Source organism: Neophocaena asiaeorientalis, unplaced genomic scaffold, assembly GCF_003031525.2.
Source record: "Neophocaena asiaeorientalis asiaeorientalis breed wild unplaced genomic scaffold, Neophocaena_asiaeorientalis_V1.1 scaffold19, whole genome shotgun sequence".
NCBI lineage: Eukaryota > Metazoa > Chordata > Mammalia > Artiodactyla > Phocoenidae > Neophocaena > Neophocaena asiaeorientalis.
Genome location: NW_020173388.1, coordinates 7,630,643 through 7,655,012, shown reverse-complemented (window position 1 = coordinate 7,655,012; position 24,370 = coordinate 7,630,643). Strand labels below are relative to the sequence as shown.

The window sequence follows — 24,370 nt, the reverse complement described above, 5'->3', positions numbered from 1 at the left end:
CGGGTCCGCAGTGGGCGAACGCGTAGCCGCAGTGCAGCCCGTGAGCGCCGCCGGGAGCGGGGAAGGGTGGAGGAACAAACCGAAGAGGACGGCGAAGATTAACGCAGCTCTACGGAGATATTCCGAAGCTGTTCGCCTTTAGACTCCGCAAGGAGGTCTTGACGTCATTTCCTTCCGTAGGTCGCCAGTGCTTCCGGGTCGCGGTCATTTTGAGCCCGTATCTGGGTGAGTTCTAGGCGGTCGCGTTGTTGACCGCTCCCCACCCCCAACTCCGCTGCGGTCCTGTGCGTTTCCTGCACCCCTTTTCCTCCCCCCACCGACCCCTCTCGGGTCTCCTCTGGGCCTTTGGCCCCTGGTCGTCCGGGCTCGCCGCGCTGTGGCCCGCCGCTGTCGTCGGGAGGTGGGTGAGGTGACGCAGAAAGCCCCGTTCCGTCCCCCACCTACCCACTCACCACCTCTGCGCGGGCAGCCGCTCCCCTGCACCTTCCGCCATTTTCTTTCCTGCTAGGGTGGGCCGATCGCAATCCTCTGGGTCTCGGGCTCCTGGGTGCCTGTGACCAGGGTTGGTGAGGGAGCGTGTCTAGGGGGTGTGGATGGGAGAAATTCATGGTGACGGATGTGCGTAGGTGTTGCGGGGGATGGGGTGCAGGAATCGACGATCTCTTAATGCGGTTTTTTTCTTTGGGATTAGGAGATTAAAATGATGTTGTGTGAAGGGGTCTTGTCAACCCTAGCAGTCTCTCTGTTGGGAGAAGTAAGAGGTTTCCATTGTTTTCTTTTACGTTTGTTTTAGGGTATAAGTAGTTTATTAAGCAGTCTCCATCCATGAATTCATTTGCCCTTTCTGATCTTGTTTCTTAGCGAAGGGATTGGCATGTAGTAGGCCCTCAGTGATGAGTTATTGAATAAGTGAATTGTGGAAGGGCCGCAGTTGCTATTCTCATCGCGTATGACGTTTCCTGTTTTCATTTACATTGTTTTTAAGATGGGAGTAAACACGATCCTGTGTGAACATTCTGTAAAATGCGTAGCTGTCTAATCTATTGGTCTCTTAAGGTCGGACGCATGGGTTAAAAATAATGATAAAGTGTATGTTCTTGAAATGCTATGCATTTTTTATATCTTATATATTTTTCTAGGTGTCTGTTTGGGGAGGGAGGAAAGTTTAGAGGCTATATAGAATGTGCTGTTAGCTTCCCACCACAGGGAGAACGATATGACGTCTTTGTTATTTCATTTTTTTGTAGTACTGCTTTGTAGAGGGGGTTTCCTGATGATTATTTCATTTTTAAAAATGGAAGCCCAGAAAAGACTTGGGATTTTTCTTCCTCTATTTGGAGAATTATCCTAATCATTGGGCGTATATTTCTGAGAGAATCCAAATATAGGATAATGTGAAATAAACCAGCCTCCAGAGGAAATATGTGTCTTTTTAAGAAATTGGTAATCTTTTGGTATCTTAACTTGATATAATCAGTTGATAAATACTTACAAGGCATCTTTTTCAGTTACAGGACCTAGTGACTAGTTCTAAAATAGTTAATAGGTTTGTGACTTTTTTATTTAGGCAGCTTTATAAGTACTTCAGATGTAGAAGTACTTAGTAAATATTTGTTGATTGGTTGCCACGTAGACTAGTAATTTTACGATGCTATACCTTGATTTACTTTGGCCAATCTCAGTCGTTTCTAATACTTAACAAGAAATGTTTTCCATGCAGGAAAGATGAATGGAAGGGCTGATTTTGGAGAGCCGAATGCAGAAGTTCCAAGACCAATTCCCCGTAACTATCAATTAAGTATTTACAATTAGAAGCACTTTTTATGTAGAGAAATTTTCACTGCCTTGAATAACGGTAGCCACGGGGCTGGCTTCAAGGGTGTGTGTCTTGTGCAGTTATACAGGGACCCATTAATGATCTACTGTGGCATCTTTAAATTCTTAATAATTTGAACAGAGGGTCCCAAATTTTGATTTTGCACTGGACCCAGTGCATTTTGTAGGCAGTCCTGACTACATAGCCAGTAGAACAGTAGCACTAATTTTATGTTTGAAGTCAAAATTTGTTAAAAGTTTACAAGGCACTTATTCCATTTCTTCATTTAAAAAAATGGTATATTTTGTTAACGTTTAGACTATGGTATTTTTAGACTTAGTTTTTCCATGGGTGTTTTAATGTTTGCCAATTTTCCTTGGTGAAAAGACATAGGGGCTGATTACATTCCAACAGAGGAAGAAAGAAGAGTCTTTGCAGAATGCAGTGATGAAAGCTTCTGGTTCAGATGTAAGTTAAATTTTCTAATCAACAAAATTTGACCTTTAGTACCTGAAATTATAATGATTTCACATAGAAAAAATGGGCAGACTTTTGGCATTAGTGTGATTATTGGTAAAAGGGTTTGATTAAGGAAATAGAGTTGAACACGTTTTATTTCTTTGTTTAAAATTTTTTAATTGAATTGTGGTTGATACATGATAATATGTTAGTTTCAAGTGTACTATGTAGTGGTTTGACATTTGCATATATCATGAAATGATCAGAATTGTGTGCATCTTAAAGTAATAATTTCTAGAACTGTTTCCAAGACCTTGAAGTATTTTTGTTGGTAATAGTAATAGCATTTACTGAGTATACATGGGTTATATAAAAATAACCCAATAAGGTTGATTACCCTCACTTTACAGATGAAGAAATTGAGGTTTAGAGATGTTAAAGGAGTTATCTAGTGTTCCACAGCTGGTAAGCAGTGGTGTCTGGACTTGAAGCCAGGTCTGTCTGAAACAGGCTTATGATTTTAACTCTTAAACTTTTAACCATTATACGATAAAAACTGGTTAGTTTCTGTTTTATCGTTGTGAAATGGTATTACACTACCAGCTCTTGATTTCTAACTAGAGACCATATACATGAGGATTTTATTTTTTAAATACAAAGAATGTTGAAAGCAACACAAAACATAATTTTCCTTTTGAATAGAACCCTGTTGTTGCTTCATGAGGTCACTGCAGTCCTTTCAGGTAAGAAGGTAATTCTAACAAAAAAGCAGGATGGAGGGGGTGACAAGGATCAGTCACCTGGTATTTATGCATACAGTGTGTAAGCTACTGTGCTTGGAAGTCTTTGTCCTAAAGTAGTTTGATGATGTAGTTGAGACAAAGCTAACTCATGAAACACTGAGAAAGATTAAGTGCATAGCAGCAATAGGAATTTTAAAAAGAGATAAATTAATTGGAATTGATTTAGCTAAAAAAAGCCTTTATTAAACAAATGAGACTTAACAACTAATAGGACTTCAGGCAAATGAAGAATGGTGGAGGAGCATTTAGATGAAAGGGATAGTTAGCAAAGGCAGTCTACAATAACTTGATCTCTACTAGAGCCTTGAGGCTGAACGGATTGGAGCAGAGCTCTTTTGTTGGGGGTAGAAAATAAACATAATAGCAAGGAGTTAAAAGTTTGATTCATTATATATTGTAGGTTCTTAGGCCAAGGGGATCGTATGTAAATTTTTAAAGGAACATTAGTTAGCAGTGTGCAGAATGGGTTAGAAGGATGAAAAGGAGTACAACTAGTTTAGTTGTATCTGCCCAAACATAAAGATAATGAATGAATCTACATAAAAGGCTTAGTTAAATGTGTATTGTATGTAACAGTAGTTCTCCACCTCTGGAATTGCTGAGAAGGTGTATGAATTCATATTTGTTTCATGCATCTTTTATTTTGTGAATATTTCATACATGTGTACTACTGGTTTCCGAATGAGACAGTGTAGTGACTTATAAGGGCACATAGACTCTGAGGCCTGACTCTCTGGATTCAAATTATAGCTCCATCACATATTAGCTGTGAGATTTTGGAGAAGTTCTTGATGTCTGTATGCCTCAGTTTCCTTATCTGTTAAATGGGGATAATATTAACCTGTCTCATGGGATTAATTAATTCAATTTAAATTATTATAAGTGTTAAGCTATTAAATGGATGTTAGTGCTTTTGTGATTAATGGAGTAAAAGTTTCAATTGAAAACAATTAGGAGTTTAGAGAAGCGTTTTGCTAGTGTAAGAGAAGAGTTAAAGGAATTTTAGGGGTCCTTGTGTTGGATATGAGTGGGGCCATGGTCATAATATATAGTAGCATTTGGTCAGCAGTGTTATTAATTTGCCTAAAGAAACATTATTTAATAGACTCTGGAATGGGAGTCATTGTAGAGTGGAAAAGGCCACTGACTTGGGAGTTAGAAGACTTGGATTTTGATCTAAGCTCTACCACAAACTAACCATCTGTGTTGCTTTGAGCAAGTGACTTGTTTTTTCTGGATATCAATTTACTGATTAGGATGAAGACTAGATAATCTCTGAAGTCTCTTTGAATTTTACCATTCTCTTTTTCTGTGACAGAATATATGAGTTGGAAAGAGACCTTAGTTCTAATCCATTACCCTTTATAACATGAAGTTAAGAGATTTATGCAAAGACATAGTGGTGAATGGCAGAACTAGTACTTGAATCTCCTTAACCAGACTATTACTCTTTGCATTGTGCCATCTTGACCTAAGAAGCGAAATGGGGAAAATATTGTCCATTGTAGAGATGGCCAACGAACTCATTGCCTTTTACCTTTATATGATTCTTCAGTTCTTCATGTTGCAGTCCTTGAACCAGGCTGAAGGAGAAAAATGATTGCAAATTGTACTGATGCTATAATTTTAAAAGATTATCCTTTGAAAAACCTTAATTAATAGTATATGAAGGTATTTTAACCAACTAACATTAGATCATTCTTCTAGCAAAGGTAAAATCTGTTAGTATGTAATACAGCAAGGATTTAAACCTTAGGGCTTCTGCAAATTGTGTCTGATGGCAAAACTAATGCCCTGTTCTCGAGTTATGGATTTTAATCGTGAATATTAATAATTCAAATGCTTAATGATTTTGGTTCTTAAATTGCCCAGGTACAGTCTAGACCAGGGATGAGCAAACTACGGCCCAAGGGCCAAATCTGTTTGTGTATGGCTATGAGCTAAGAATGGTTTTTACATTTTTAAATATTGAAAAAAATCAAAAGAAGATTTCATTACATGTGAAATTCCTATTTTTGCATCCATAAGTAAAGTTTTATTGGAACACAGCTGTGTTCATTTGTTTATGGATTGTCTCAGTGCTTTTGCTTTAAAATGAGTAGTTGGGACAAAGACTGTGTGGCCGACAAAACCTAAAATATTTACCACGTGGCTCTTTACAGGGCATTTCCCAACCCCTAGTCTGAAACTGCACTCTCCAGTGTGGCAGCCACATGTAGCTATTTCAGTTTAATACAATTTACAGCAGAAGGGATACAAAGGAAAATCAGCAAAGGGAAAGGAGTCTGGGTGAAATCCAGAGGAGACCAGGCACAAGCTTCTAAGAGTCCTCTCCCAGTAGTGTCATACAGAAAGAACGTGCTGAATTTCTCCAGTTGCATGTTGTAGTAACACATGTGAAGTGTTACCTACCAAGGGTTCTCATTAGAGACTCGGCACCCACGGTTTTTATCGGGGTCTCGCCACATGGGCACCCTCGGCCTAGCAGGTAACAAAATTCCAGACTTCCAGAAGGAAAGGAAGTGTTCAGTATGAACTGTACTTGTACAAGCAGTTTGGGCAGAGTGAGCCACTTGTCATTCAGGTAAAGATTTATATCAGTTTACCAGTTAAGCTCCCAAATATAAGCTAAGGACCAACCTTGAAAGCAGGTGTTTGTAAGGAAAGCAGTTTTAGAGCTGTTACATTAAATCTTTCCTGCACACTACCTGACTGGAAAACACAGATATAGACTGCACTCATCGTCAGAGAAAATTCTCTTGGGCACTGTGGGTATAGAAGACTGATTTCTTAAATTATGAGCCCCTTTGAGATTATGATGAGAGCTTTGGATTTTTCACTCTGGGTTAATATGCATATGTATGTCATATTTTCATTTAGTTTCACAGATTTCACTGGTTTAGGAGAAAGAGCATTAGTATTTAAAATATATGCTTTCTAATTCTTGCCCCAATCACCATATGATTTTGGGCAAATAATATGTCTTGTGTATCGGTTCACTCAGTGTAATAAAACTTGAGATCTAGTATCAGACATAATTCTTTGGAATCTGGAATCTGTCATTGAAGTGGCTGTGTGGCCTTGAGCAAATTACTTAACATCTCTAAGCTTCAGTTTCCTTATCTGTAATAATAGTAAATAGTAATAATAATAATACCTATTTTATAGAGATGTGGTAAAAATTAATGATAATGTACCGAAAGCACTTAGCATGGTACATGGAATTTAGCAGTTTGTAATATGCCTCTTGCTTCCCTCATCATTAATTCTTTCCCCTGTTAACTCCGGAAGTAACTTTTGGTCACTATTTCTATGTTGTTTTAATTGATGGTATTAGTGAATGGCTTTTTTAGATCCTAAACCTGGGTGGCTCTTAAATTATACTGTTTAATAATTTGTCATATTTTCTTAAATTTAAAATATGTTTTATATTTTCCTGAGTATATACAGTACAGCTTTGAAAAGTGGAGAAATCTCTTAAAGATCTTAATTTTGCAACATAACTTCATAACTGGTTTTACTGATATACATTTATCTATCCTAATGAACTCAGACAAAATCTTTCCTTTTGTTGGTGTTGACAAATTTTTTTTCCCCTTATAGCTGTACCTTTGGCTGCAACAAGTATGTTGATTACTCAAGGATTGATTAGTAAAGGTAAATATTTTAAACTTTGAATTTGTTTAGCACTTTGGATACCATCGTGTTTTTATGTGTTATTTTCCTGATCTTTAGATAAAGGACATATGGTAATGTATCATATTAAAAATTATGACTAAAAAATTACTACAACATCAGAAGAGTTGTCTCCATGAACCCAGACTCACATATCAAATTTGAGGATTTGATGTCCATTAACTGTAGCACTGTAGCAACATTAACACTATAAGCAAGAAAGTAACTAAAAGCCAGTGGTAGTTTACAGGAAGGCAGAGAGACAAACCTGGTCTAGGTAGACCATCCATACAACTTATCACCTAGGAGCTTATAAGAAATGCAGATTCATGGGCCCCATCTCCAACCTATTGAATCAGAGTCTTTGAGTTAGAGCTCCAGCTGATTCTTGTGTACCAGTTTAAAGACTAGGAGTTCCGTAGCTCCCTCAACCAGCTTTGTCTTATAATAATGGGGGGAGTGAGGGTCCGTCCTTGTCCAAAATTCTATTGGTTTAAATAGTGAAGTTGAGTTTAGGTATTAAATGTATCAGTCTCTACATCTTTAAATTTAGTAGTGTAAGCAGTAGAAATATTCATTACATTTATTTTGTAATAAATAAGTTACAAATTTATGGGAATTAGAAGGTATTCCAGAAAAGGATGGTTACCTTAGGATGGCCTTTACATATTCTAGAAAACTGTTCTTTAAATTAACTAGCTCCTCCTAAAATGTTACTAAGATAGGAAGTTTTAGCCTTTTCATATTAGCAGTATGAAGTACTTAGTAGTATTGACACAACTAGTTGAGAAAAAGTAGTTTTGGAGGGAAATGGAAGGATTTTTTGAGGTAAAATTTTGTTTTTGTTTGGAGAATTCCCAAAGAACCTCATTACAATGTGCTACCATGACAGGAATTTTAAAAAGGCAAACAAATCAAGATATATACTCTTATTTGTAATATACTCTTATTTGTCTTTTAGGACTAACTTGTTTTATAGACTAGAATTGTTTCTATAGTGTAAAACAGACATTTTATTACTTTTTTTTAAAAAAGTTCTTTTAAAAAAAAGATTACTTTTTTTTTTTTAATTTTTTTGACTGCGTCGGGTCTTTGTTGCTGCATGCGGCTTTCTCTAGCTGCGGCGAGCGGGGGCTACTCTTCGTTGTGGTGTGCGGGCCTCTCGTTGCTGTGGCTTCTTTTGTTGCAGAACATGGGCTCTCGACGCGTGGGCTCAGTAGTTGTGGCACACGGGCTTAGTTGCTCCACAGCATGTGGGATCTTCCCGGACCAGGGCTCGAACCTGTGTCCCCTGCATTGGCAGGCGGATTCTTAACCACTGTGCCACCAGGGGAGTCCCTAGTCACATTACTTTTAAGGAAAAACTTAGGACTGGAGAAATTATAGTGTCTGTTATTGTACTGCCCATTTTATTTATCTTAAGTCTTGTCAGTCATTAATGATTGGAGCTAGACCTGGGGGCGGGGGTGGATTATACAAAAGAAATTAAGAGCTGCTAGTGGTTCATGTGAGGAAACAATGTGAATACAATGTTGAAGCAAATGGAGAATATAATTTAAATATTTAATAAGCTTCTAAGTTTTGCGGTAGAGACTCCAAGAGCTGTAAGTTTTCAAAGAAGATCTCTGCAGAGGTACTGTAATGAAGGAAAATTTCTTGAAAGAAGTGGGTTTTGAAGATGGGCAGGATTTAGATTAAAAGAGATGGAAGAATATCTCAGGAAGGAGGGACCTGGTTATCAGAAGAATAAGCATGACTATTTGGGTGGGCAGTCAGGAGACTGACATGGCTAGAGTGGCAAAGTCACGCAGGGAGGAATGAAAACGTATAGCTAAGGTAGAACCAGGAGAAATGGTAATTTTGAAAAGGTTACAAAGAAGAGAAAATTTTGGAACTTTGGGGATTACATAGAGTAGGAGACTTTGGACAGCTTGAAGGTAAGGCAGAAGCAGTAAAAATTGGAAGGGTCAGATTGTACCTACTCACTTAGATCTTATATCTTCAACAATAAAATCATACCATTGCTGGGTTTTTTCCCTAGCTTGGGAATGCCTTGCTCCTACATGTAGCTAGTTATACACATAACCAATCCAGAGAAATTCCCTTTTTCTAGTTACACACACATCTTTTTTTTTTTTAAGTACATCTTTATTGGAGTATAACTGCTTCACATGAATCCTCCTGAAAATATCAGGACCTAGTACTGAGGTGACAGATTATTCTGTCAACAGCCAAAATCCTCTTGGACTCCTAGTCACCATCTGGTGATTATTTGACTTGACATCAATGGTGATCTGTGCCTCTGATTTCATTTGCAAAAGTCATGCCATGAACAACAACAGTGATAAACATCTTTCTCTGTAATTGTTCATAGTGACTGAGCCTGGAGCCTTTCAGTGGAATTTATAATCCATTTTTTGGAAAGGATAAATTGTTGAAAATGACTTAACCTGATGTGTGGAATAACATTTTCTATACAGCGTGTCACATGTTACCTTTATATTTTTGTCAGGGTTGTTTTGTTGTTGGGGTGTTGATACTTTGAGTAAAAAACACAGAAAAGAATATTGAGTCATATGTCACTCATGTAACTATCTCCCAGAATTAAGGGCTTTTAGTATTGTTGAAACTGTACTGGGTTCTTGTCTTTTGGGGGGGTGAGGTGTTTTAATTAAGAAGTCAATCTCAAAAAAAAAAAAAATTGAGAGAGACTTTAGAAAAGGAGTTCAGAATCCACCAAAACAATTTGCATTTAATCAAAACGCCTAACATTTTGTGTATGATTTTATCCACAGGGTCATACTCTACATAGTCTTAGCTATTCCCACTCTACTCATTCCTTTTCTGTCAAAACATTTAAACATGCTCAGGTCATTTCTAACTTGACAACATAAAAAAGAAAAACTTTCTTTTATATCCCTTTACAGTTGCTCCTGCATTTGAAGCCAGACTTCATGAATGAGCACTTCACTTTTTTTAAAAATTTATTTATTTTATTTATTTATTTTTGGCTGTGTTGGGTCTTCGTTGCCGCGTGCGGGCTTTCTCTAGTTGCGGCGAGCGGGGGCTACTCTTCGTTGCGGTGCGCGGGCTTCTCATTGCAGTGGCTTCTCGTTGCGGAGCACGGGCTCTAGGGCTTGCGGGCTTTAGAGTGCAGGCTCAGTGTGACACATGGCCTCAGTTGCTCCGAGGCATGTGGGATATCCCCGGACTAGGGATTGAACCCACGTCCCCTGCATTGGCAGGCAGATTCTTAACCACTGTGCCACCAGGGAAGTCCTGAGCACTTCACTTTTTATTTCTTTCAGCCCACTGCAGTCTGTGTCATAGATTGTGCATATAGTCTGACATGTACTAAAACTCTTACCAGTACAACCTCTTTGTTGCTTAAATTCAATGGATAGTTTTTGTTCTTGACCATTATACAACTTTAACCAATCCTTAAAATGTTCTCTTCCCATGGCTTCCATTACAGCACATTCTTCTGGTTTTTCTCCTGTCTCAGGCAACTTCTCCATTTTTTTCATATGTTTTTTGAGTGTCTGATAATCACTATACACTGTTTTTGGTATATAGCACTAAAAGACAAAAACCCATGACCTCTTGGTACTTACATTGTAGTCTGGGTTTTCTTCCTTCACTTGTGTTGTTCTTCAGAGTTTTACTTTGCCTTTGAGTTTTTAGTCTATATAGTATCCAGCAATAATATGGGCTTTGGTGACCATTTATTGCTCTAAATCCCCATCATTATCTCTAACCTAGATAATCTGCTCCAGAATCATACTCTGCATATCTCCACATGGATGGCCCTCCTACAGGCTCCTCAGATTGAACTCAAGTTCAATCCCAAACTGAATTCACTTCTCCACAAATTAATTCCTCCATTTTTCCCTATGTCTGAATGGCAATACTCTCCATCCAGGAAACTGAGACATTATTTTTCATTTCTATCCTTTACCTGCTTTGTCCAACGAATGTCCATTCTCTAGTATAGCTCTTAAATATTTCTGTAAACTGTCTCCATCTGCACTCCCGTTGTAGTTAATGCAACCATTTGTTGCCAAGAGTATTACATTAGCTTCAATAAATGTATTTGCCTCCATTCTTGCTACTTCCCTTTAGAATATGGGCTGTCTCTGGCACCTGACAGGGCATAGTGCCCCTAGTAGACACTCAAATACAGGAATACCTCATTTTATTGAGCTTCACAGATAACTGTTTTTTTTTACAAATTGAAGGTTTGTGACAACCTTCATTGAACAAGTCTTATCGACACCATTTTTCCAAGAGCATCTGTTCACTTCTGTGTCACATTTTGGTAATTCTTGCAACATTTCAAACTTTTTCATTATATTTGTCGTGGTGATCTGTAATCAGTGACCTTTGATGTTACTATTGCAAAAAGATTACAGCTTGTTGAAGGCTTAGATGATGGTTAGCGTTTATAAACGCAAAGTATTTTTTAATTAAGGTATGTACATTGTTTTAGAGACAATGCTATTGCACATTAAATAGTATAGTGTAAACGTAAATTTTATATGCACTGGGAAACCCAAAAATTTATGTGATTTGCTGTATTGTAATATTTGCTTTATTGCAGTGGTTCTGGGACTCAACCTGCAATATCTTCGACTTAATGTCTGTATTTGAGTGGATGAATAGCAACCATCACACCATATTCTTTTTGTCTTCCTTCACTCTCTAGACTGTAAACTCTGAGGGTAAAGAGAGTGTCTTGTTTACTGTTATATTCCTACTTCCTAGGGTGTAGTGCCTGTGTGTTGTAAGTGGTCTGTAGCTATTTGGTGACAGAATAAAGGAATGACTTTTTTGTATAAATGTAGATATTGTTACCATCCTCCCTTTTCTTCTCATCATCTCCGTTCATTTATACAATGAAGGAACTGAGGGTAACAGCATAAATCTGTTGTCTATTTTTATATAAAATTAAATCATAAAATTATATATACATGATGACAATCTTTTGTGTACCTTCTTTCAACATGGTGAGATTCATCCAGTAGTATGCTAAAACTGGCTTATACCAGCTCCAGAGAGCTGATTATTAAAATTTCAGGAACTTGGCAAGCCAATTTTTAAACCATTGCTAGCTTGAAATTGGTCATGGGGCAGGTATTTCATCACAGAAATCGACTAACATTACAAATCAGGGCCTTTTATTTGGAGAGCTGGTTTACCAGTACATCACTGGATTCATCCACATTGTTGCATGTAGTTGTAAATTATATATTCTCATTGCATATAGTTTTCTGCTGTGTGAATATGTCATAGCAGTTTATCCATCCTTTTGTATATTGATTGATAGTGTAGTTTTTTGATACATATTTCCCTCATACAGATATGTGGTTGACCCAGCACTATATTTTGAAGACTAATTTTTGTTCACTGCAGTGCAATGTTACCTCTGTCATAAATCAAGTGACTGTGTGTGTGGGTCTGTTTCTAGACTCTTCTGATTTTGATTAGTTTATCTGTTCTTGTACTTATAACACACTGCCTTAATTACTATAGTTTTATCATAGATATTGGTATCTGGTGGTAGTCAGTTCTCCGTTATGTTCTTCAATATTGCCTTGGGTTTTCTTGACCCTTTGTGTTTCCACATGAATTTTATAATAAGCTTTTCAGTTTGGGGAAACACTTACTTTGATTTTAATTGGGATTGCATTGAATTTATAGGTGAGTTTGTGGAGAATTACCATCTTTACAATATTTAATCTTTCAGTTCATGAACATGGTGTGTTTCTCCATTTACTTAGCTTTCATTTCTCTCAGTAAATTTTGTAGTTTTCAAGATCTTTCATGTTTTTCATTAGATTTGTTCCTGGGGCTTTGATGTTTTTTGGTGATATAATAAATTGTAGTTTTTAAAATATTGGGGGCTTTGTTTGTTCCTGGTATATAGTGGATTTTTTCATTTTTGTTTTTATTTTATTTTGTATGTTGACCTTGTATCAAGTGATCTTGCTAAATTCACCTATTCTAATAGATTAGTCTTTTGATTTCTTCATATTTCTCTTGATGTTGAATTCTCTTTTAAATAGCTTCAGCTTTCTTTGGTGTTATGGAAAGAGCTAATGTTATCAGATGTTTAAAGATCATCTGCACTGATCTTTCCTTGTATCTTTGTGGGTCGCTCAAAGCTGCTGAGAAATAGATACATCTTACTTTATACTGCACTGCTAAACTTATTGCTACTTTTGTCTCACATTATGAAAGACCAGATAATGACTAGCAGAAGTAGTTTCTTTGTATTTTTTACCATAATTTCTGTGCCATTCTCTTATATACTCTTAGCATAAACTTGGCATAGAGCTTTTCTTTTACCTCAGTAAAAGATAAAACATCTTAATTATGTAAATGGAACAGTGTTACTCAGAAATATTTACTGTTTTATCTTTAGGAATCCTTTCAAGTCATCCCAAATATGGTTCCATCCCTAAACTTATATGTAAGTATGAACAATACTAGTTCTCTTAGCTTTTCTACCTAAGTAAAATAACTAGCTTTTATCAAATGTTTTGTGTTACTAATAACAGTTATTTGGTTTCCGGACGGGCAGGCCCAGCGGCCATGGCTCACTGGCCCAGCCTCTCCGCGGTATATGGGAACCTCCCAGACCAGGGCACGAACCCATGTCCCCTGCATCGGCAGGCGGACTCTCAACCACTGTGCCACCAGGGAAGCCCCTGGTTATTTGTTTTGACAAATCATTTTTTTTGGTATCAAGCATTCTTTTATTTGTTTTTTTTTTTTTTTTTACATCTTTATTGGAGTATAACAAATCATTTTGTTTAAGCTTTTCATCAAATGGACTACTTGGGCATTTTATTGACAGCATTAAAAATCATGAGCTACTTGAAAGAGGCTTTTTTTTCTCTTTTTATAATGCAATAGAACTATTTTAAATTATTTTGTTAAATAATTATATTTTTATTATATTAAAGGTATAGTAATTTAAATTATATAATTAAAGATATAAAATTTGAAAGTAAGTTCTCTTGGTCTGTGAGGAAAGAAAGTTGTCCAGCTATTCTGGTTAATCAAAATAAAGTGTATTTTAAAATTAAGCATAATTTTTAAAAACCTCTTCTATTTACAATCAGTAAATAAACATAACTTACATTTATAAGCATAGCTTCTTTACATTTTATAATATGGTTGATAGAAGAGATTCTAAATTGCCCTGAAAAAGAGTACCTGAGGCTTTCTATGAATCTTTCCAGGGTAGTCTCTATTAAATAAAGATGCAACAATAGCCATATTTAGGTACACTTCATAATATATTATTTTAAGGCATTTGTTGCACCTGATTTAAAAAATAATCTTATGAAATTAGCTGGGCAAATGGTGTGATTCCCATTTTATAAGGAATGAAATGGCCTAAATCCTTGTGACCAGGCTAGAACTGTATTGTTTTGATTCTTCATTCCATTATACTGTTACCACATTTTTCCTATCTGTATTAATAAAGTAATTAGTAAAGCAGAATTTATCTTACAGCAGCTTTATTTTAACTTATTTTGTGAAAGTGAATTATATCTACCGAATCGTTTTGTGAACTCTGAATGTGATTTAATATGGTACTTTTACCATTATTTCAGGAAATCCCAGTTTTTCCACACCAAAGACATATTTAGAACCATATATTTTTTTAAATTTTTATTTATTTATTTATTTTTGGCTGTGTTGGGTCTTCGTTTTTGTGCGAGGGCTTTCTCTAGTTGCGGCAAGTGGGGCCCACTCTTCATCGTGGTGCACGGGCTTCTCACTATTATGGCCTCTCTTGTTGCGGAGCACAGGCTCCAGACGCGCAGGCTCAGTAGTTGTGGTGCACGGGCCTAGTTGCTCTATGGCATGTGGGATCCTCCCAGACCAGGGCTCGAACCCGTGGCCTCTGCATTGGCAGGCAGATTGTCAACCACTGCACCACCAGGGAAGCCCAAGAACCACATTTTTTAAAATGTTCTTTTAGAAAAGGTTTTTGTCTAAAGAGGCATATTGAGTTACACTTTTTGTTTATTTTTACTAAAAGTTGCTTGCATCATGGGATACTTTGCTGGAAAGCTTTCCTATGTGAAAACTTGCCAAGAGAAGTTCAAGAATCTTGAGAATTCCCCTCTTGGAGAAGCCTTACGATCAGGACAGACACGACGATCTTCACCAACTGGGTAGGCCATTCAGATCTTATTAAAGGTTTTTCATTTTAGATAAAAAATTATAACTAGATATTGCCGTAATTGGGGGCATGAAACATGGCCTAACTGAAGGAACATTTGAAACTTGTCATTTTGCTGCAAGCTAAAGCTAATTTTGTTTTCAAAAGTAGAACAAGATTTGTTTACTTTTAAGTATAGAGTTGCATTCTACTGGGAGTTCATGTCCCAGAATGAGAGATTTTAATTTGTCAAACACGTTTGGTTACTATATTTGACTTTTTTTTTTTTGAATTCCCAAATATTATCAATCCCATCTCTTAACAGATTTCAGTTTTGTAATCCTTCTGTTGTTTACAATTGTAGGGAAATTGTGTAAGTATAGATAAATGAATCTGTCTGTCTTGATAGGTAGGTAAATAAATAATAAGGTAGTTAAGTAGATTTGGTAGATTGTCCTATCATAAATGGCAAGCAGCATAAGTCCCATGAAAGTATTACTTACATCTACTTCAGCAAAATAGTGTTTATATGGACTGCTACCTGTGGAAGTAACTTCCCAATTAATGTGGGAAATGGACATATTTTCTGATCTGAAGTACTTTTTCTTTCCAAGAACTTTAAACACATTACAATGATGTCTAAAGCCTAATAATTAGAAAATTGGATATATATTTTCTCTTCTCTATAGTAAGAGTGTCAATTTTTAAGTTGTTTAAGTGGATCAGAAGATATTTTTAATGTTTTTGTGGCAGAAACAGACTTTACTGTTTTAAATAACTATGTTAAAATTATATGATTCCTTTAGAAAATGACTAGTTCTCATACCTTAACACACTTCTTTAAATAAGGTATAGACATTAACCCGTGTTTTTTATACAGTATGATTTTCTTTTACAGGTACTATTCTCAGAAGCCAAAATATGACTCAAACGTGAGTGGTCATTCATCTTTTGTGACATCCCCAGAAGCAGACAACATAGAAAAAGAGGTGCTTCCTCGTTATGAGCCAATTCCATTCAGTGCTTCTATGAATGAATCTACTCCCACTGGTATTACTGATCATATTGCCCAAGGTAGAAACTTCTCTTGAAATGAATTTCAGCATTTTATGGTCCAACGTATGTATAAACTTTATTTGACGACCTTTTCTGCTGGATATCACCTATATGTTCCACCATCAGCCTAAACTCAGCATGTTTGTTTGCTCTGTTGTTCATTTGAATTCATTCTCCCTTCATTCAACACTTTTTGAGGTCTAATAGGTATCAGGCACTCTGCTAGGTATGGAAATAAAGATGAATAAGACCTAGTTCTTTGCCCTGAGAAACTCTTTGTCTGCTAGAACATACAGAAATATAAGGATAAATTATTAATATGTTCCATTAATTGAAAATACTAACCGTGTTTAGTGAAATAGCAAAGAAGAAATGATAAACTGTGCCACAGAGAGGGTTTAAAAATGTTACACACTTGGTAGTGTGGTCTTAAAGGCCACTTTAGCTTCTTGGTAATATGAGAAAAATAATAATTACCTGCTTTACAGAACTGTTGTCAAGTGAGAAAATCCATGTGAAAGTGCTTTGTGAAGTTTGTGTAAATACTAGTTTTGAAGATCACATAATGTTAAGTGAAACCTTTGGATTAAGGCTTGGATATGAATTACTGACATTTGCTAGCTATTGTAACTCTAGGCAAGTAACTTGTAATTTGTGATCCCTGCCGTTTGTTGATCTCTTGAATGGAGATGATAATACCCTTAAAGAACTTTGGGAGTGAGATGAAATATAGAAATCAGAAGTAATGCCTGGAAAGTAGTAGGCTCTCAACAAATGTTTGCTAGCTTGCTTGCTTTCTTGCTTCCTTCCTTGCTTGCTTTCTTCAGTCTAATTTGCAGTGAAAGATGAATTAAAAACAGAAAATACAAGTTTACAGTTCCTTACCTAAAATCCTAAAATCCAAAATGCTTTTTAAAAAAACAGGTTTTTAAATAATTAAATTAGTGATAAAAATCTGACCTGAACTCATTTTAAGCCCTGACCTAAACTGTTATAACTCTATTGATAATGTTTATCTTAGTACAATTTTTTTCTAGATTTTGTTGTAGAAATACTGTGTTTGCTTATTCATTGCTACTTCAGTGGACATTAAGTAATGAGGGATATATATGGTAATGTTTTTCTAAAATCTGAGAAACTCTGAATTTTGAAGTATTTCTGACTCTGAGGGTTTGGAGAAGGAATTGTCGACCTCATAGAGTATTTGAAAACGTGTGCTTTGAAATAAGTACAATCAGCCAGTAACTATGGGGAATAAACAAGGTTAAAGGAACATTTGGGTCTTCGTTTCTTTTGTTGAAGACAGGAGAGATTTGATTCTATATGTAGGTTAAAAGGAGGGAGGGGATATAGTGGAAAGAGAGGCATTGGTTATAGGTCAAGTAAGGTTCCAAATGATGTGGGAAGCGTTCTAGGTAGGTCAGGGTATAAAGTAGCCATTAGCTATATGAGGCTGTTTAATTAAAATTAAATCAAATTGAAAATTCATCAGTTCCTCAGTTGCTTTGGCAGCATTTCAATTGCTCAGTAGCCGTATGTGCTAATGGCTACTGTGTTGGACTGTGCAGATATAGAATATTCTCATCATCATAGAAAATTGTATTGGACAGTGCTGCTTTTAGAGCAAGAGTCCAGGTTGGTGAGCCGGGTATTAACTGAAGAGACAGGAGAGAATGGAAGTTAAGATAATTAAAGAGATTCTTAAGTGGATGAAAGTTGTTGATAGTCTCTTAATCCTCAACTAACTTTTTTTTTTTCCTGAATGGTTGGAAACAAAGACATCTGATTATTCAGAAAGGGAAGGAGGTAGGCAGCTTAGGAAGAATGGTTAAAGACATTATTTTATCTCCAGAGTCAGCTCTCCTTGTCCCTCACTGCATCTCCCGTTTCCCCAGTCTCCCAAGTTCAAATCCATTCTACTTCTATTCTAGCCACGCACCAACTCTTTCCTTGCTATGTCTTGCATCCTTCCTTGCATTTGCATTAGAAAATTACGTTCCACATTACATAATTTCTTTGTCAAATGAAAACAGACAAAAAGGCCTTTGGTATCTGCCCACAGACTACAGCAAGGCCCAAATTCTAATATATTTTAAGTCCTCCACTGCAGCCATCCATCCATCCATGCTCTGCTACTCTGACCCCCCTTGTTTAACTCAAGATTGCCACTCTTAGTTCCCCACATGGGCCCACAGTGGCCTCCTTTGCTTTGTCCCAGCTGCAGTCCTCCCTTAACCAGGACATCCTCGTTTTTTGTTTGTCCTGTTTGTCCTCTGCTTTCTCTTACCAGGAATTGAAAGAGTTATTAATCTTTCAAAGCAGAAAGCATTCTTTCATAGTTGCTATGAGACTTACTGTAGGTAGTGTGTTACAGTTAGATTTAAATCAACACTTTTTTACATTTTCCTGTTCCTTCCAGCTCTTTACAATAAATCATGCTCCCTACACAATGCAAGATATTTTCATTTGGCTTTTATAAGTGGAAAAAATTCTCCCTAATCTTCTATCTAATTTATGTTTTCATTATTTGTCACAGAATTTCAGAACAATGAAATATTTTTCTTTTTGGTAAGGAAAAGTATTAGACCTGGAAGGAACTTTATTGATAGATCATCTAGTTCAAACTTCCATATTTCACAATTGAGAAAACCAAGACTCAAAGAAGTTTAGTGATTTGCCCAAGGACGCAGGCTAAATGTCGGCAGAGTGGGAATTAGAACTTAGAATTCCTCACTACTAATCTAGTATATACTATTCCCTTCAGAATTTAAAAAATATCACATATGGTGAAGGGAAATGAGTTAAATAATTACTTATTACTAATGAAATGCAAAGTGCTTTTAAACCTGGTATACAGTTTTAATACTTTTCTTTTTTAGCAAGAAAAATACGGTTTTCAACCATGCCATATAAGAACTAATTAGAAATTTAAATCCTCTGTGCTTTGTATCAGTGCAAGTACATTTTGTAGTAAAAGATTGTAGTTGAATGCATTCAGTGTATAGTTATGTTGCTTTGAAAACTGTGATTATTCACTGGGATCTTACCATTGAGTTGCACAATAGTACCACTTACAAAAAATTCATATGGTTATATTATTAGAATTATAGGCACAATTTCTGTCTCATTAAAAACCTCTGAAAAATATTACTTTTGGAGTGGTCTGTTAAGATTTTGTAAGTTAAGTAGTTCACTGAATGTTATGTTAGCATTAGTTAATTTCTTTAAAAATGTTTATATGGCCTTCCTTGCTAACTGTCTATTTTATAAACTATGTTCAATATTTGGTCCTGTCAACCAGTATTAAGAATAACCATTTCCTTATTTTTATATCAGTGTTTGGCTCTTTGATAATACATAATCATACTTTGATTTTCTTTGGGAGAGAGAAAGAATAAATGCTGGTTCTCCAGGTAAAAGTTGCCACTTTTTTCTGCCTCAGTATTGCATCCATTAGACCTGAATATGAAAATGATGTATACTCTGATTAAAGGCTATGTAATATTTTCAATAGCTATTTTCAAGTGTTTTTATTTAAATATAAAGAGGGTAAGGTAAATATCTTTTTAATAACTGGAGTTGTTTGTATATATGGACTCTGGATACAGGAACATTTAACTATGGAAATATTACTAAATAAAATCTATACTATGTCAAGTTTTGTTCAGTTGTCACTAGTAGAAAGTATTTCTCTTTACTTTTATAAGCTGTATGAATAACTTCCCAGTTTAGAACACTGACATTTTAATGAGTGAATTGTGCTGGTTTATATTATATCCATTCTTCTTCTGGCCATGGTTAGTTTTAAATTTTTTTTTATATTTTAAATTTTAGAAATAACAGCTTCAAAGTATAAGAGGAAGTAGATTTCAGTTTTATAATTACCTTGGGGAAAATACAGTACCTTTGGAATGCTGGTAATAATTTGATCCTTTGTTTTACTTTATTTTTTTTGTAGGTAAGGAGCATATTTGTAAAATTTAGCTGCTTTTGGATTTATTCACATCCTTTTATCACCATTTATTAACTGTTTGTTGTTTTAGGACCTGATCCCTACATTGAAGAAAGTCCTAAAAGAAAAAATATAACATATGAGGAATTAAGGAATAAGAACAGAGAGTCATATGAAGTTACTTTAACACATAAGACTGACCCCTCAGTCAGGCCTATGCAGGAAAGAATGCCAAAAAAAGAAGGTATGATAGTCTAGTCTGAATCACTTTACGCTTTAGGATTGGAAACTGCAGCATTAGTTAAAAACTTTAATTATACTAACGTGTGATTTAATGCCTCAAGCAATTAACCAAAATAACATTTTTTTTAGAGAATAGCTACTTACCAGTTATTAGGTCTTCCTTTTTTCAAGTGTTCCAAAGGCCATTTTGTGTTAGAAAATAATGAAGTCCAAATAGTAGTATAACTTAAGACGGTAAGACTAGTTTTGTAATACAGTGTAGAAATTATACAAACATTTGACTATTTTCCCTTATGAGAAGCCACCCTGGGAACTGATATCATTTTTCAAATGATGCATCTATTGCATAAAACCAGACCTGGTGACCTAGTGGCTGTAATGCCACTTGTGGCAGAACCACAGAGTCCTGATTGAGTAATAAAATGATTTTCTTATATAATACCTGTGAAGTCAAGATAGAGTTATATGCCTTACAAACCAGCTTTTAGGGCATTTCCAAAAAATGAGTTTGACTTTTTTTAACAGTACTTTTACTCTATAATTAATTAATATATACAGATTTTTTAAATGACAGTTTCTTTTAAGTCCTTTTTGAACAGCTGTGCATTACCCAAAGTAAATTTTCTGATACCAAAAATTTACCGCTAACAGAAGAGGTCATTTTGAATAGGGGTTTGAAGCTGTTTCAATATAGAATTTTATGATGTCTTTCTTGAGGAATTTTAGAAGATGTGTCATTGTTTAAAGGTTTTCTATTTACTACTTTAAAAATCAAAGGAGAGAAAAGGTCCCTGGTACCTTCTTGAGAGTCAGTATGCCACAGAGGATGCAAAAATAAATTAAAATCCTTAGTATTTTTTATTATGATCGTTCCTTTAGAGCCAGTTTTATTTCTAATTGTTAGTAGTTGTTTCATTTAGAAATCTGTTTTATAACAGTGATCCACCTCTGTCATGTTGTTGTTTTTTACACCTTTAAAATAGATTTGTAATCAATAATATTTGTTAATGTTTGTCATAAAAAATTTAACGTAGGGCTTCCCTGGTGGTGCAGTGGTTGAGAGTCCGCCTGCCGATGCAGGGGACACGGGTTCGTGCCCCAGTCCGGGAAGATCCCACATGCCGCAGAGCGGCTGGGCCTGTGAGCCATGGCTGCTGGGCCTGCGCATCCGGAGCCTGTGCTCCGCAGTGGGAGAGGCCACAACAGTGAGGCCTGTGTACCGCAAAAAAAAAAAAAATAATGTAAACCTTATGCATTCAGTGGTCATTACTCTGTAATATGTAAAGACTTACCAGTACTCTGTTCTGCTAATTAATTTGAGGATTTAGACTGTAAGCTCCATGAGGGCAGGCAGTTAATTTTCTCATTTTTGTAACCATTTCTACTGTATGTCAAGACTAAGAAAAGGGAATATTGTAGATGTGTGGCATTTGTTGAATTTGGACATTTGTGGTTTTGGTTGTGAACAGTCTTAAAGTTCTGTTCTGTGACACAGTAAAGTGAAAGAATTTTTTTCTTTGTAAAAAGAAAGTTGATTTTTTTTTTTTGGCACTTTATATAATTTAAAGAAAAAACAGTTATGAAACACTGTGATTTTCTAGGATGTTCTGTTTTAGAATCTAGACAGAAATTTGACAGTACAATGTAGATTCACTATGTCAGAAAGTGTCACTTAAAAGTTTTCAGTTTATGTGGATTATATTTATTGGTATTTACCTAATTAGAAATTATGGCAGAAATTTTAAATACCTAAGCACATTTCAATTAGCTGTCAGAGCAGTGATGTCACTACACATCATGTAGCTTCATGAGAATTCTGCCAGAAGCTCTGCCTTATACACATGAGGGAAGGAAAGCAAGGGGAAAAGGCAGAATATGAGGGGAAAGTTTATATAACGTCTTGGTATAATAACGAAATACTTTTGACTTCATAGACTTACTGAAAGAGTCTTGGGGAAGGGGTCCCTAGTTATATTTTGATAACTGCTTCTTTACATTGTTATGAATACTTCTGAAGAGGTATAATTCACAGGTGAAGGCTGTGTAGAAGAGAGGCTAAAAGTAAAAGAGTAGAAAAGACAGAAAAACATGTTTGAAAATATAATTTCTTATAAAATGCAAGAATATTGGAGAGCATTTCCTTCTTGTACTGGTATTTCAGCTCCTGGGAGAGATTAAATTAATCAAATCTGACCATTTCTATTACTATATTTTTGTGAAGAACAACATTCAAACGTTTATCATTGCTGTTACTTTTCATTTGCTGGTAACTTTTTTGTATGTGCTATAATGCATACCACACTCACTTAGGCGGTAAAGTTGTAAAGGTGCCCAGGCTTTGGACCTAAACATAACTGTGTCCAAACTTCGGTTCTACCTGTTTGATTAAGCTTGTACCTTGGGCAAGTTACTAATCTGTTTTCCTTAGAATGGGGATTGTGTTTTCTTTATAAGGTTGTTATGCAGATTTAATACTTATGTAAAGGTCTTGATACAGTGCATTAGAATTTATGTCTAACCTCCAGTTCACAAAAGTCTAGCCAGCCCCCTTTTATAATTACAGTTTGACTCTCATGTGCATTTATTCAAATCAGAGAGAAACATAACTTTAAATCATAATAATAGCAAACATAAAATAGTGCCTTTTACTTATTACTATTTGGAATCATCAATTATTTGTGCTTTTTTCCTAGTCAAAGTAAACAAATATGGAGATACTTGGGATGAGTGAAAAATTGCATCATTGGACCTACTGAAGGAGTTTCAATGTCCAGCTTCATCTAGGTGGTCAGAACATCTGCATGCTTTGAGCTCAGCAGCAGTCTTCATAAACACATTTAAAACTAGAACCTGGGTTTTTGTGGTTTGGCTTATGAAGGTGATGTCTTAAAAACTTACATTTTAATGTTCATATTGTGTGAATATATTCATTTGGGGGAACTCTTTGAATGATGGTAGTATACCATGATTGTACCCAGTTTGTGAAATTGTATTAACAGGACAAGGATGCTCTGTTATAAAACTATCCCGAGAGTGTAATGCTCTCGAATCACTGTATCTGGAAATAAATGAAATCTGCATGTTAAATTGTGGGGGGGGAGCAAACATAATTTTAAGTGTTAAACTTTACATCAGAAATTATTAAAAAGCCTTACTCCAGTGTTTGCTGTATTCTCTTTATGGTAAATAAAATATAAAGGAACATGCATCTTCATTGCTTTTATGGTTTTATTGTTTGCAGTCTTATTTAAGTACAATTATAAGTAAATGGTGTTTTGTAGGGATAGGAAATAGTCATCTGAATATTTAATGATGATATGATGAATGTGACTCAGGTAAATAAAGCAGAATACAGTGAATAGCTCAACGCCTTAAAAAAGCAATGTTTGAAAAATTTGCAAATTCCAGGGGAATAAAAATTTGGTATACTTTCTTCATTATTAACCTAACATTTCTGGTTCAGGTGAATGGAAGATGAAATTATGGTCTCGTCTAAATTATACTTACTCGTATTACATTTCTACCAGAAACAAAGTGTTTCAGTTAGTTACTGCTGCAAATCATCCCCAAACTTTGTGGCCTAAAACAACAATCATTTATTTTCTCCGTTTTTCTGTGCATCAGGAATTAAGGAAGGATTCAGCTGAGTGATTTCGCGCTGGGTCTCTTAGGTTTGCAGTCAGATGCTGGATGGAGTGGAAACAGCAGGGAGCTAGGCTGGGGCTGGCCAGGGCTTTTAGTTTCAGGACCTCGTTGTGTCTCTCCTTGGGTGAGTGTGGGCTCCGTGCTCAGGGCCATTAGACTGTTGACATGACCACTTAGGGCTCTAATGTGAGTCCAGCAAGCATGTCAAAAGCTGTTGCCTGTGGTTTATGACCGTCCCTCAGAAGTCACGTGGTATCATTTTCTCATAAGCCTGTCAGTGGGTGGGAGCGTAGACTCCCCACCTAGTCACATTTTTAAAAGAACACATGGGATGGAAGATGCTGAGCTATCAGTCCCCCATGTGACCACAGTAATTCATACCATTCCCACGTGCAAAATAAACTCATACTTTTCCCAGGTCCTCCATTATGACAGCTCAACGTCTAGGAGCTCATCATCTAATCAGGTCCAGGTATAGATGAGGTACTTGGGTAAAGATCCTTTAGTACCATTCCTCTCAGTCTGAAGACTTATGAACTTAG

The 24,370-nt window shown here is 36.0% G+C and overlaps 1 protein-coding gene across 4 annotated transcripts; it reads left to right on the top strand.

Moving 5' to 3' along the window:
• Positions 1–174: 174 nt before the first annotated feature.
• OCIAD1 (OCIA domain containing 1) lies at positions 175–23,397 on the top strand. Of its 4 annotated transcripts, none has more exons than XM_024746675.1 (9): positions 175–225; positions 1,721–1,783; positions 2,204–2,284; positions 6,682–6,735; positions 13,178–13,225; positions 14,810–14,945; positions 15,831–16,006; positions 20,032–20,184; positions 22,877–23,397. In XM_024746675.1, exons 2-9 carry the CDS (start codon positions 1,726–1,728, stop codon positions 22,912–22,914), a joined length of 744 nt encoding a protein of 247 aa, XP_024602443.1. In that variant the 5' UTR covers positions 175–225; positions 1,721–1,725; the 3' UTR covers positions 22,915–23,397. The 4 variants fall into 4 exon arrangements, with proteins under 4 accessions (XP_024602443.1, XP_024602442.1, XP_024602444.1 ...); XM_024746674.1 differs by having other exon boundaries at positions 208–400; XM_024746677.1 differs by lacking the exon at positions 175–225 and adding an exon at positions 458–562.
• Positions 23,398–24,370: the final 973 nt, after the last annotated feature.